At 35.3% G+C, this 15,624-nt stretch overlaps 1 protein-coding gene across 1 annotated transcript in view; it reads right to left on the bottom strand.

Moving 5' to 3' along the window:
- Window positions 1-15,624, bottom strand: part of PTH2R (parathyroid hormone 2 receptor) — a 79,494-nt gene that overhangs the window by 39,539 nt on the left and 24,331 nt on the right. The window contains exons 2-4 of the mRNA XM_006182117.3: window positions 14,174-14,276; window positions 6,134-6,244; window positions 5,900-6,021 (exon numbers count right to left, since the gene is read on the bottom strand). Of these exons, the coding sequence (XP_006182179.1) occupies window positions 5,900-6,021; window positions 6,134-6,244; window positions 14,174-14,276 (336 nt within the window). The remainder of the gene's footprint in view (window positions 1-5,899; window positions 6,022-6,133; window positions 6,245-14,173; window positions 14,277-15,624) is intronic.

The raw sequence follows: 15,624 nt of genomic DNA on the forward strand, positions 1-15,624 counted from the left end.
CTCTGTTAATAAGTATATTTTGACCATTTGTTTTTAATATAATATTGATATGTTAAGGGTAAGTCCATCATTTTATTTTTTTATTTTCTGTTGTTATATTTTTCATTTCTCTGTTTTACTTTTCCTGCCATTTGTGGGTTGAGGATTTTGTAGAATTCATTTTGATACATATTTTTGTACAGTGCTTTCAGTGGTTGCTCTAGGTATTACATTATACAGCTTAACGTGGAAGACTTGATCATCGAATTTTCACCTTTCTTCTTTTCTAATTAAGCATTGAAAGCTATAAATCTTCCTCTATGCTTTGTTTTTGCTGTTTCCCACAATTTTTGATAAATATTGAGCTTTCGTATTTATTCATTTCAAACTTTTGCCATTGGTCACATAATTTCCAACTATTTATGAATTGTCTATATATTTTATTTTAGTTGATTTTCAATTAATTCTTTTGTGATCAGAGAATATACTCCGTATATTTTAATCTTGAGATTTAGTGAAAATTGTTTTACAGCCCAGCATATGTTCTATCTTGAAAAATTTTGTTGACTACTTTAAAAGAATGTGAATTTTGCAGTTGTTGTGTATAGTATTCCATAAATGTCAATTTAATGAAATTGTTTGAAAGATATTTTACAGATGTTTTTGTCCAATTGTTCTATCAATTACCAAGAGAATGGCATTTTTAAAAGTTTCAACATCCTGGGATTTGGTTATTTCCTCCTTTAGCTCTGACAATTTTTGCTTAATGTAATTTGTAACTCCTAAATGCATGTATATTTAGGATTATTCCCTCTTGGTAACTGAGTCTTTAAAAACTTTGTAATGTCCCTTCATCTTGGTAATACCCTTTGTCTTGATGTCTACTTAGCCGCACCAACTTTCTGCTTAGAGAATGCACAGCATGTACCTTTTTCCACCCTTTAATTTCAACATAACTGTTATCTTCACATTGATCTGTATCTTTATATTTAGAGTACATTTCTCAAAGACAGCATACAACTGAGTCATACTTTTATTATCCATCCTGACAACTTCTGCCTTTTCAGTGAAGTGTTTAGTTTATCTACCTTGAATACTATTCTTGCTCTGGCTGAGTTTAAATCTAACATACAGTTATTTGCATTCTGTATGTCCTATTTGTTCCTTGCTCCTCTATACCTACTTCCTTACCTTTCATTGGGGGGTAGGGATGGGGAAAGTCAATCAAGCATTTCTTAGTATCTCACTTGTGTTATTTTTTAGTAGTTACTATAGAAACTTGATTCTGTATCTTGAACTTATCACAGACTACATTTAAATAATAATGAGCTACTTCACTATGTAAGAACTTTAGTTGTGTACTCAATTTTGCTCCCCCAGCCTTTATCCGTTTTTAGATTTTGTTCTACACAATTCATAAAACCTAATAAGCAGCTATTATGTTTTTAAGCAGTCAATAGACTTTTAAAGAATTAGATTACAGATATAGATAAAAAGATAGATAAAAGCATAGCAAGAAGTAAGGATAGGTATCTAGTTCTCTTTATAACTTTAGAGTCTGTCTTTTTATCCACATATACACCTATTCTGGTACCCCTCATTCTTTTCTGCCAATTTATGCTTCCATCTGGTATATTTCTCTTACACCTAGATAATTTTTTGAGAATTTCCTATACCAAAAGTCTGATAAATTCTCTCAGATTTTTGTCCAAAATATATCATTATTTTGCCTTTATCTTAATGCATATTATCATTTGAAAGATGCCATTCCATTGCATTCTGGCCTCCACAGTTCATTACTAAAAGTCAAGCATCTCTTTCGTTGTTCCCCTGAATATAATGGGACACTTTTCTCTCACTGCTTTTGAGGTTTTCTATTCACCTTGATTTACAGCAGTTTAACTATGATGTGTCTAAGTGTGATTTTCTCTTTATTTATCCTGCCTAGGGTTTGCTGAATATCTGGGACCTGTGGATTGATTTATTTCATCCATTTTAGAAAATTGGCCTCTGTCTTCTCAGATATTTATTTTGCCCCATTCTTTCTCTCTCTTTACATCTAACTTCATATCAAATGAATTCTTCATTCCTGAATTGAACATTTCAATTCTAGAATTTCCATTTAATTATTTTTTTTAGGTTTATCTTTCTCTGCTGATTTTCCCATCTGTTTTATGCACCTTTTCACTAAAGCATCTAACATATGTATAATAGTTATTAGCAAGTCCTCATTTGCAATTTCCAATATCTGGACCACCTTTTTTTCTGCTTTTCTTTTTACTCTAGGTTCTGGGTCTCTATCTTGCAATTTTTTATTACACTACAGACATTGTAAGTGAAAGGACAGTAGGGACTGAAGTATATAATACTAACAGCCTGAAAAGGGCAGGCCTCTACCTCTGTTAGGCTTCTTGGGTGGGGAGGCTGGATCATCTTGTTGTTAAACTGGGGTTGGGTTTGCTATAGTTTTTTTAATATTGTTTTTGTTTTTATGATTCCTCTTATCCTGGTTTTAGGTTTTGAGAGCAGAATCAAGACTTTTCTTTCAGCGGACCTTGGGAACTGAGCACCAGCAGCCTCTAGTGGCCATTATGTGGGTTTTAGTCCATCTACAGTTTCTCAAGCCACAAAAGGACTACTTCTGCTTTTAGACCCATCCATCAGCTTTGGAGCTGCTGAGGATCTCACTTTGCTCTTCAGCTCTGCCCTGGGCTTTCTGCATCTCAGAAGATGTCACTCCCCTCTGCTGCTCTGCTCTGGTTCTCAGCTAGCCAGTGCCTTGCTTTAGATGAAGACCTCATATGCCTGGGAAAGATTTTTCTCAGCTCTATTTTGTCAGGCTGCTGCCTTTTACGCAATGAGATTTGTCATGTTGGGAGTTTCTCTCAGCTTTCCTGCCCTTCCCTGGCCTCTGAGCTGCCGTGGTCATGCACTTAGTGAGGGCCCCAGGTCCCCCAAGAGACGTCCCCCAGCGCCTCTGTTCTGTCCCATGCCTTCAGCTAACAGCTACCTCTCACTCTAAGAGGCCCCAGGCACATCTCGGGAAACCTCTCAGCCCACCTGCACTGCCCGCAGCCTTTGGCACACTGCCTCCTGACACTCAGTGAAGGCCCCACGGGAGAGAATCGGCTGATGGGTGACAGCACTGTGACTGTGGTTCATTCCTTGGAATTCTAAGCCCTTATTCCAGCCCATATCTGTGGAAAACTGTTTTAAAAGTCTGGCACTTTTCTTTTTATCCTCTTCTATATATAGCCTGGTTGCTCCTCTTCTGGTGCAGAGCCAGAGATGAATGCAGCCATGGGTCTCTTTTCTCATAAGAAGGGCTTTCCCATGTTTGGAATTAGGTTCATTTAGATTTCTGGCATCCTCAGCTCACTGACAGATTTTTACAAATTACTAATTTTGCATCTTACTTAGCTCATCCTTATTGTTGCAACTTCCTACATCCTGATTAGAAGCAGAAGACTTTGTCTCTTGTTCCTTTTTTAAAAAATATTTATTACATTTTTTTCTGTTAATAAAATGTTAAACTTTTTTATAGAAAATATTTGGATAAATGTGTAAAATACAAAAGAGAAAAGGAAAAACACTCCCTAATTCCCACCAGCCAAAAAGAACCACTGTATTTTGAGTATTTGTTTTTATTTATTTCTATGTATAATTTCTTATTGTTTTGAGCATTTGCATCCCCAATTTATATACAAGTTTATTACCTCATTTTTTTTCCAGATGACTGTATAACAAAAGAACTTCCCAAGACCACAGTCTACACAAAATATATATTTGAGTTTATTTAGCCAGTTCTTCATTGGAAATTTAAACTCTTCAGAATATTCACTATAATAATTAATGGTTTAATGAACATTTTTTTTCCATTCAGTTCCTCCCACTTCAAATCTTTATGCGTGAATATTAGAAGTAAAATTGTAAGATCAAGGGATAGGATTCCCTTTGAAGTTTCTTAATATGTATTGTTAAATTGCTGTCCAAAAGTTCATATAGCCTTTAGACATGAGATAGATGGTAATTTCCACAGTACGCTACTGTTTTAAATATCATACTTTAAAGAATTTAACAACCTCACAGCCTAACATAAGAGTTCCTTCCCCTTACTATTAATAAAAAATAGTAATTATCTCATTTTGTCAAGTCAATGATACGGAAATCATTTAAAGAGCGAAACAATAAATGTTCTAAAGGTCTTAGTCTTATTTCCCCTATGAAGATGTGGAATTTATCCTAAATGCACACTTTTTAACTTTTACCTTTTGTTTCCTTATACAAAAAAATTAATAATTAATATCTCATAAATAAGTAGTATCATTTTTCCCTACAGTCTATCAAAACATCAGGAGATACCCAGTTTTCTTATTAGAGGATATTTACTTTTCCTCAGTTTTCTCAAATTACTGCTTAAGGGTTGTAAACAATAGAAAACAGTCTTTATGTTTTTAATTAAGGAGATAAAATTACTTACGCTAACAAAATGAACCAGATTTTTCAGTTAACTTTTAAACCACGTTTATATAAAATAGTCCACACCTTGGGTATTTTTACCATCCTTAGCTATTCTGATTCTCGGAATACATAATAATCGAAAAGAATGGTTATAAAATTAGAGTTCAGTACAATAAAACCATGATTTAAATTAATGGTCATCTAAAACCTCTGAAAGGCTTGCATTTGTCATCATTTAGTGCACAAATTCGTAAGAGAGAACACGAAATATTGGGAATGTTTATTAATGTCAATGAAACTGAAATTATTTTGAAGTATTTTATATTAACTCATTGTTGGCTTTAGTCCCATTAAAGAATACATAATAATCCCCTCACATTGACTAGTTTTATCCAAGAAGCATGTCAACAATGAAATACAAAACTGAGGTCTTTCAGTAACTTACTAAAAAGTCATTAAGGTGGTAGTGCTCTGCATCAGAAAAAAATGTTAAGAAAGAAAGTTCGGACTATTAATGCAAAACCAAACAAAGAAATCTCTAACTCACCACTTCTCCTACCACTGTTCTCCCTCCTCCTACCAAAAAATATCACCAAACATTAAGAAAAATGTCTAATGCTGGCAGAGTTTATATTATGACTGTTCTCAAAATCATTTATACATTAATTTATCATGTTTACTCCTAGAAACATCATGCATTTTACTCATGAGGTTTGCATGATACAAAATTAGCATGACTTTTAAACCACCACATATAACTTAAAAGTAACAGTCTAGAAGTTTTTGAAGTTTATATATGCTTACCACACTGGAACAGCACTGATAAAGAATTTGGAGATCAGGGCTTTGCTTTGGACTGTGCCACAATCGAGCTGAGTCACTTTGACCAACACTTAATCTCTGGTTCTGAGTTGACTTACATGTATAAGATTAAGGTTTTGTGTGAGGACACCTATAGGACACCCCTTGCTCTTCGTTAATTCCACAACTCTAAACTTTCATATACTAATGAAATCACCTCCTGGCAAATCTTATGAGATGGGAAAGACATCTCTAAAACACAAAGCTCCTCCAGGAATATAGAGTGAGATAAGTTTGGCCATTAATAGGTAACCAAGAAAAAATGATGAATCATGCTGCTGACTACCTAGTTTGATTTTTATACATAATATAATATAGCATCATATCATATAATGTAAATATAATGTAATAGACACATATTTATAAGTAGATATGCATATATCTCAGCCAGGTAATTCTAAACTAAAGAAAATATCAGGATGTTTCAGGTCCTAGACCTTTTCTTAACCAGGTATCTGAAAAGATTCCATCTTTGTTTTTATCTTTTATGATCTTTGTGTCAAAGGGGTTTTATATATATAATGGCTGACAATCAAGAATTGCATAAAAACTTATTTTGTTTTCCCGTAGGGGTTCACAAATACAAAAATATCATTACCTTTCCTATGCTGATATCTGGCTGCAGAAAGCGAAGGCAGTCTGAATAATTAGCCCATGTTTTATTTAAACTGTGCATAAAATCCCATGTTCCATTCGGGTTACAGTGTCGGAAAGCAACTCCTGTAAAGATAAGAAGAAAAACACTGAGATTGCTCCATTCTCACACAGTCCATTATTTTAAAAATAAAGTAAATTTCTATTCCAAATGAATCATTTCAGAAAAGTTCAATACCTTTATGATTGAAGTCATAAATATAAGGAGGGCATGGGACAGCCGATATTTTGCCCACTGTTCCTCTAGGCCAACAAATGAGTCCATCCCATTCTGGGAAACAATTTCCTTCTGGTAAGGAAAAAAATTAAAAAGCAAATAAACAAAAATGCAGTTGGAACCAGAAAGTTAATGCATTAAAAATACATAATTTCATGTCACTGCCTATAACAAAACGTAAAACAAATTGGTAGTTTTGGAAACTAGAATGGGGTAGATATGATGCAAACATCCCAGAATTTATCCAACTAGCCACATCAAAGGCCCATGAATAGGAACACTTGATTTGCATAAATTAAAAGTATTTTAGTGATTCCATTACATATGAGTTATAGCAATTAATATGTAAGAAACATTGGAACTCACTGAGAACAACTTCTGTTAGTAAAATTCTTTTATCATAGTTGTAGCTACATTTTTTTACCCTAAATTTTTAAAAATTCCTGTTAACAGGTATGACACATGAAATAAATTGAGCTTCACAGGTAAACTCCAAGCTTTTGGCTTGCCTTTCTGCTGACAATTAGTAATTTCCTTGACTCTAACACTCATCTCAAACAAAATTCTCATAAAGTCTACTCTCCTCAAGATGAATCCAGAACCCTGTCACTTCTCATGATCTCCACCACCACACGCCTGGTCCAAGCTACCACACTTCCAGCCTGAATTGCTGCAATGGCCTCCAGCTGGTCTTCCTGATTCCAATCTTGCTCTCCTCTTGTTTACTCTTCTTTTTCTTCAAATTTAGCCTTTTTAAAATTTTTTAATTTTCATGCAATTTTTAAAGGTTACTTCCTATTTACAGTTATTACAAAATATTGGCTTTAATTCCCTGTGTTGTACAATACATCCCTGCACCCATCTTACAGCCAATAGTTTGTCCCTCCCACCACCCCACCCCTTGGTTGTCCCTCTCTCCCCACCGGTAACCACTGGTTTGTTCTCTATGTCTGTGAGTCTGCTTCTTTTTTGTTATATTCACTAGTTTGTTGTATTTTTTAGATTCCACATGTAAGTGATATCATATAGTATTTGTCTTCGCCTGACGTATTTCACTTAGCATAATGCCTTCCAAGTCCACCCACGTTGCTACAAATGGCAAAGTTTCATTCTTTTTTATTCTTCACACAATAGCCCAAAATCCTCCAAAAGCTTCCCAACTCACTCTGAGCAAAAGCCAAGTCTTTGCAGTGCCTGAGACCCTACACGATCTGCTCCCTCCCCTGGCTTATCCCTCACCCACCCACCCCTTTCCTGCTATGTTTTTCACCTGAGCTCTCATCACCTTCTATTATTGTGTTATTCTATTACTGTTTTCTCAAACCACAGGATTTAAGGACCATGAGGGTGGGGCATCTTGTCTGTTTTGCTTCATGCATTGGTCACTCTGTGTTTTCCAGGACTCCCCTCCATTAGCTGAGTAAGAAACTTCCAAGAAGAGACCCTATCAGTCATATCATGTTCCAGCTTCCCCCAAAGAGACTACTTTTAGCAGGTATTGTATTCATTTTCCATTGCTACCGTTAACAAATTAGCACAAACGTAGTGGCTTCAAATATCCCAAATTTATTACCTCACTATTTCTGTAGGTCAGAAGTCCAACGAGCTCAGCCGGATTTCGGCTTATGGACGCACAAGGCTGAATTAAGGTCTGGCCGGGGCTGTGATGCTCTCTGAGACTCTAGGGGGAAATCCATTTCTTTACTCATTCCAGTTGTTGGCAGAATTCAGTTCCTTGCTGTGATAAGACTGAGGCTCCCATTTCCTTCCTGGCTGTCAGCTGAGGGCTGCCCCCAACTTTTGGAAGACACCTGCATTCTTTTGCTCATGGCCTCCTTCCTCCATTTTCAAAGTCAGCAAGGGAGGTCAGGTCCTCCTGACATTTTTAATCTCTACTCCACTCTTTTTCTCCCTGACTGACTCTTCCATCCTTCTCTTCTACTTTTAAGAACCTTGTGATTACATCAGTCTCACCCAAAGAATCCAAGATAATCCTCCTACTTTAAGGTCCATAACCTTAATTCCATCTGCAGTGCCCCTGTGCCATGTGCTATAACAAACACAGGCATAACACCAGATATTCGGGTTTGGACATCTTAGAGGGGACAGTATTCTGCTATCACAAGTACTACTCACTATAGCTCTCTCAATTTTTAGTTACCAGTGACACTAATTGCAGCTGAGAATTTTCGTTCTAGCTAATGTTTATTATGCCAAGATGTTTGTTCCGTTTTGAATAGTCAGCATAATAGAACCTCAAGCAAACACTGATTTCTGCAAAAAAGAATTCAGCATAAACTGAAATTAGCACGCTAGAGTCCATCATACCACAGGGAAACAAATACTTGATCTGCTTTGTGGACTGTTGAAGCAATAACCGTCACCCACACTGTTCTCATAGAAGAGAATGTTTTCTTGGAAGCAGCCTCACTTTGCTCTCATAATGAAAGCCTGGGCTTTACACACTGCAGGCAACTCAGGAACTCATTACGCTGGCTCCTGCTTCTGGCACACGGTTTCACCTGCTTTTCTCCACCATTGCCTGCTTTTAGTTTGTTTTCCTTCTTGTTTAAATAGAGTGCAATAAATCAACCTCTTCCATCAGTTCTGCCCTAGATAATCTCTTCTGTCTTGACAGCATTCCATATGGCTTCCCACCCATTTGCTTCGTCTTTAACAAGTCATGCATCCTTATTTCCCTGGATCTGATCCCTTACTAGATATCTACTATGCAATCTACATAAATGGTACCTGGACACATATTCTTGGGTTCTTCCAACTAGTTGTCCCTCTAAAATGTGTGCTGCAATGTCACATGAGACTTTTTGACACGGGTTGGTCACATGACAGAGTAAGGTCTTCATAGAAGTCTAAAAGCCAATGAATGATGTTTATTCTATAGCCATGTAGTTTTTAAACTGCCGTAGAGAAAAACCTGCTGATACTTTCCTCACACTTTAAAAGGTTATCTTTTTTTGTTCCCTAAAAGATACCACCCCATCCACATACACACACAGACATACCCCCAAATTCAGAAAACCAACAGTCCCTCGAAATAATATTTCTGTAGGTTGTAATCATGTGTCTCATGGCTCTCTGACAAACAGAATAATAAATATAAATATTCACAAAAGGTTGAAAAGATTGGGAAAGTCATGCCCTCATACAGATAATGCGGTGATCTTAATTAACTTCTTCTCTTTGATCATCATTTCACATTCTATGTGAATAAATACTTTCATTATTTAGCAAGAAACTAATTAATTGCTGAATGAGTCACCAATCTCCCTTTATAAATTCATACCATTAATTACATTCTTTGAAATCTTTCGTGTGTGCCAGGACAAACTCATTAGTGAAACTTGTCAAACCATGGTACTTACACAGAGCAATCTAAAATTTGAAGAATCTAACTTGATTCTTTTCAATTCTACAGTTACCCGTAACATAATACAACCATAAAGCTCTTAATAAAACTGGGATCAATAATATTTTGGGTTTTGTTTTTAAATATTTAAATAGTTTTATAACTGGGTATTTGCATTTACATTTTCTGTTCTTTCTTTCATAGACATGAGAGAAAAATTTTATTACAAAATTTTTTCAGAAATAAAACAGAATATTATATATCCATCATCTAGAATTTACAGTTGGTAATATTTTACCATATTTATTTCATCTAAGTTATTTCTTGCTGTGGTATTTAAAGTAAGTTGCAGACAGCATAACAGTTCACTCCTAAATACTTTGATATGCATCCCTCAACTTTAGAAGAATTTAAAAATAAAAACTTCTTAAATTAGCTAATGAATTCAAAATGTCACTTAGTTTTTTACACTTGTAAAGTGAAGAAATCTTGAGTCAATTTACATATAACTAGACATTTTTCATTGAACTTAAGACTGAAGTTCAACCAGATTTAATTCTATCCTATTGTATGAAGAAAGATCTCAAAGAAAGTATCTTTTCTTTTTTAATATTTACTCAACCACATGTTTCATATGACTTGTGCCTTCACAAATTTTAGATGTTATATAAGTTTACATCCAGATCATTTGCCTTTTTTATGTTTAACTCTTGTGGCGTGTGACTGATTCACAGTTGCTTGTCTTTGCCCACCCTCTTCCCTCTGCCTAGAATGTCTTTTTACTTCCTCCTCTACACATCTAATTACTTGTCCTTTAATTTTAAAATTCCTCCTTCAGAAAGATTTTTCTGATTCCTCCCTGATGAATTAAGATGCCTTTCCCATGGTTCCACAGTTGGGATACCTCTATTGTTAAACTTACACACCATCTGAAAGGTGTCTACTTCGCTTACTAGATCAGCATCTCCATGGAGTAAGGACAGAATTTGATCCATTTTTTTCCAGTGCTCACTACACAAGCAACACACTGTAGGCACATGATATATTTGTTGAACTGTTAAAGGGGCACTAAAGATGATAACGTTGGACTGGATAATCTCTAAGAGATCTTCCAGCTCACTTCATAGAAAACAGTTCATTTGGCCCTCATAGATAACAATGGTTATAAATTCCTTCACGGCAATGGTCTTAGTTGTTAGTAGACCTGCATGGTTGAGGTATCGGGGTCAGCTTTCTTTAGAGGTAACCTGAGCGATTCCCTTTACTGACACTATTTATTGTCTAGCCATTCAGAGAACTCTTTCCTGGTACAAAACACTTACAAAGGCTAAATTAATATACAGACCTTCCTTCTCAAACATGGCTTAGCTTGCTACAAATTAAAGGAATAAATCTGAGGCCAGAAATTATTCCATGGGATCAGCAGGCACTGCAACTGGGGCTTACACTGGAGGCCTCTACTGTCTTACTGGCTAACAGCTTGGATTTTGATTGTGCTCAGGTAACAAAAGATGAGCCTGAGACCTGATGAAGTTGGTAAATTGGGCTGGAAACTCCTGTATAAGGTCAAGATTCCCAAAAGATGAAACCTTTAGTGAGTGAACAGGAAATAAAAGTATCCTTCAAAAAGAGATTGGCTTGTTTCATTCTTGGTTGCATTAGAGTTGGACTAGGAAACAACGGAGAAAAAGATTCTTCTCTGAAAATTTCTAACCACAAATTCACACTCATGTGTGGTCTAATATGTGGGCTTAGTTTAAAGTGGACTTAGTTCAATAGTTCCACTAAGCACCTTGCAGAAAACAGAATGTACTTTAAATGAGGACCTCACAAGTTCTTTATCATAAATCATCAAACACACAAGGAAATAAGCCCTATGTATGCTAGTCAGTATTGACAAACAAAGAATGTGGTTATTTTATTTATCAAATTCAGAATATAAAATATGTTTAAGGAAAAAAGGGAAGAGATTAAAATATTTAAGGTACAAAAAGGCTGTCAAAAATTATGAAGATTCCAAAAAGAGAAAAATAGAATAATCAAAATTAACTTAATGGATGGATGAAATAGTCATTAGACAAAGCTGAACAAAGAGCTGGTCAATTAAAAACCAATATTTGAACAAATTACCAAAATAGCAGCAGAAAAACAAAGAAAAGAAAAACATATAAGACATAAAGACACAAAGTATGTGAGAAATTCCCACATTTGTCTACTTAAAGTTCCAGAAGAGAACAGGGGAATGAGGGAGAGTAAATTTTTCAAAGACAAAAAAAAAAAAAAAAAAAAATAGCAAAACATTCCCACCATTGAATAAAGACACATATCCTCAGACTCCGGAAATCAGATGACTCCATACCTAGATACAGAATGAAGTTGCAGAACATCAAAATAAAAAGCAGCTCTTAAAAGGAGCCAAAGATAAAAACTAATCACCAACAGAGACTGAGAACTGATTTGTCAACAATAACAAGGGCAGGGGGAGGAGGAAATAATATCTTTAGGTGCCGAAAGTAAATAATTCTCACCCAAGGATCATATGTCTAGAAAAAGTATCTTTGAAGATTGAGACTGAAATAAATACCTTTTCAGACAAATAAAAACTGAGAGAGTTTACTATAAGCAAATTCTAATGTAAAGAAATCCTTAAAAAGGATGTATTTCAGGAAGAAGAAAAATTATAAAAACATACATTAAAACTATATGACAGTAACATAATTTGGAAGCAAAGTATTTCAAAAGCTACTTACATTACTTGAGAGAGGGAAGTTATTGATAACTTTAAACTTTCTTAAATTAAATCTATATTTAAAAATTCTGGGTTAATCACTAAAGAATTAAATATACTATATATCTTCTAAACTAGTAGGAGGAGGGAGGATGAAATAAGAAAAAAAGTCTCAGTCAATTCAAAAGAAGCCAACAGTGGGTGGAGGTGGGCAGTATAAGGGACACATAGGAAGAGCTGATGAAATGAAAAGCCCAAATAAAATGATTGTTGTTTAGTGGATTTAAATAAATTGTTGTTTAATGGATTTAAAATGTCAATTTTGCAAGATAAAAAATTTCTGGAGATTGATTTCACAACATGTGAATACACTTATCACCACTGAACCGTACACTTAAAAGCATTTAAGATGATTAGTTTAATGTTACATGTATTATACCATAATTAAAAATTTTTTGATGGGAGAAGATGTTCAAGGCAAATACCAACCAAGAGAGAAATAAACTAATGTTGTTTATTAAATATTTTATTTTAATACAATAAATTTATAGTATATGTTATTTAATATTTAAAGCCAAAGAAAACCAGAAATAAAGAGGGCTATTTCATATCAATGAAAGGTTTGATTTTACCAGGAAATACAACATTTCTAAACTTGTATATACGCAATAACATATTTTCAAAATGTGTGAAGCAAAAAATGAATCATCATAGTGAGATATTTTAAGAGAAGAACAGGTCAAGTAGATGAAAAATCATATGGATACAAGATATATGAACTATGCAACCAATAAGCTTAATCTAGTGGGCACTATAAAACACTGTCCTTAGAAACTGGACAGTACATATTCCTTTGAAGACCACATGGATTATCAAAATTGACACCAATATAAGCAATTAAGTCTCAACATGCTTTTAAAAATCGGTATCATGCAGACCACATTCTCTGATCATAACCAGCTGAGAAATCAACCACAATTTTTTTTAATATTAGGGAGACTAGAATGAAGAAGATATCAAACTATGTATTTTATTTTCAGATGTAGCTTTAAGGACATCATCCACTGCATTCAGACTGCTGAGAATTTAGGGAGCTGAGTAAATAGCACCTCCTCTTTTTAAAAATTTCTTCGAATATATTCAACTATCAAAGCAAGGCATTTCCTTATATAAAATATTATAATTTTCCCACTACTCCAATCTAATAAATAACTTTATTCAGTGGCCCTGATGAGCAGTGCAGGTGACCACCAGACCCTGCGGAACACAAGCTACACCAGACCCTGGGGAACACAAGGTCTCTGTGAAGCTGCACCGGTAGAAGCACCCAAGAGCGCCAACACCACCACCAGCTCGACTGTAGTTCTGTAATTTTGTTTTTGTAGTTTCCCACTTGAATTTGGAACTAATTGAGAAATTACATAAGGAATCTGGCAGATGGAGATAAAATCATCATTTTATTAAGAAGAAAGTTTTTTGGAGAACATGGTCTACGTATGTATAAATGGGCTTATTTGCTCCTTTGAATTTTACATACTACCTAAAACTGCAGGTGACACCAGTACAGAGCCTGCCCCTCCAAGCTTACTGCATGGTCAGGGGCAAACCAGTACACATGCTCTGCAGGCAGAAAAATCCCAAAGAGAGGTGTCAGGAAGAGGCCGATGTGCACAGGCCTGCTCGCTATTCCCAAACTCATAAATCAGGCAAGTCACTCCTTCCACAGGGAGGGAAGAGCTCCTGGGTTAAAGAGATGAAAAGAGCATTATTCTGCTACCCACCTCTCTACACGGAAACACGGAATGACGGATGAAGAAACCCCTAGTACTCGCTAAGGAGGAAATTTGCAATCTTTGTGAGGACTAGGGCAGGCGCATGGAGGACACAGTTTCTTCAGCATCTTTACCTCCTTCCTGGAGCTGGGCTGTGATGTTGAGTTCACACTCCACTTTAGCTTTCAGCACAAGGACAATCTGCTCCTCTATTGTAACGGTGCCATCAGAATCCAGCTGTAGACATGAACCAAATACAAACAGAGAAAAACATGCTTATGACTATTTTTAAAAACCATGATACAATCTTTCATTATTTTACCTTCTAATACAATGAAAACTCAGTTTTGATATTAAGCTATCTGAAATAGTTATTTATCAAAATCCATCAATGTATAAGATTTTAGAATAATCATTCTTTTACCTGATTAGCCTAAAAAAAAATCCCATGCCAGAAAAATTTTTCATGTTATTAAGTAACTATATTAGATGTAATATAATTAGAAAAAATAATAAACATATTGAAAATTTCCTGTAATGTTATGAAGACCCAATATTTTGTTAATTATCTTGCAATATGTCAGTTATGGTACACAGAAAAGAGAAAGAAACTTTAGCTTTACCAGTGAAACCACAGGCAAATCATTCCATGGTTAGAGGCTTCGTTTACTCATCTATGAAATAAATGGTCTCTCGTTACCATTTTGTCTTTTTTCCTCCAGCTTTATTGAGATATTATTGACAGATAAACATAAGTAAGGTTAAGAGGTACAATGTTAATAATTTGAGACATGTGAAATGACTAGCACATAAGGTTAGTTAACACCTGCTTCCCCTCAAATTCCATTTTGTGTGTGTGTGATAACATTTAAGATCTACTCTCTTAACAAATTTCAAGTATATAATAAAGTAACCATGCTACACATTAGATTCCCAGAACTTACTCATCTTATAACTACAAGTTTGTACCCTTTGACCAACATCTTCCCATTTCCCCCACCTCCAGCCTCTGGCAGCCACCACTCTTCTATTTCTATGAGTTTAGCTTTTTTAGGTTCTGTACAAGTGAGAACATACAGTACTTGTCTTTCTCTGTCTCACTTAGTTCACTTAGCATAAAGCCCTCCAGGTTAATCCATGCTGTCACAAAGGGCAGGATTTCCTTCTTTTTTATGAATGAATCATATTTCTCTCTGTGTCTGTGTGTCTCACATTTTCTTTATCCACTCACCCATCCTTGGACACTTAGGTTGTTTCCCTGTCTTGGCTTTGTAAATAATGCTGCAATAAACAAGGGGGTGCAGATACCTAATCTTTGAGATGATGACTTCATTTCTTTTGGATATTATCCATGAGTGAAAATGCTGGATCATAGGGTAGTTCTATTTTTAATTTTTTGAGGAATCTCCATACTTTATTCCAGAGTGACCGTACCAATTTACATTCCCACCAACAGTGCACAAGGGTTTCCTTTTCTCCACAGCTCACCAACACTTGTTTCGTCTTTCGATGATGGCCATTCTTTCAGGTATGAGGTAACATCTCACTGTGGTTTTGATTTGCATTTCTCTGAAGATTACAGATG

Source organism: Camelus ferus, chromosome 5 (assembly GCF_009834535.1).
Source record: "Camelus ferus isolate YT-003-E chromosome 5, BCGSAC_Cfer_1.0, whole genome shotgun sequence".
NCBI lineage: Eukaryota > Metazoa > Chordata > Mammalia > Artiodactyla > Camelidae > Camelus > Camelus ferus.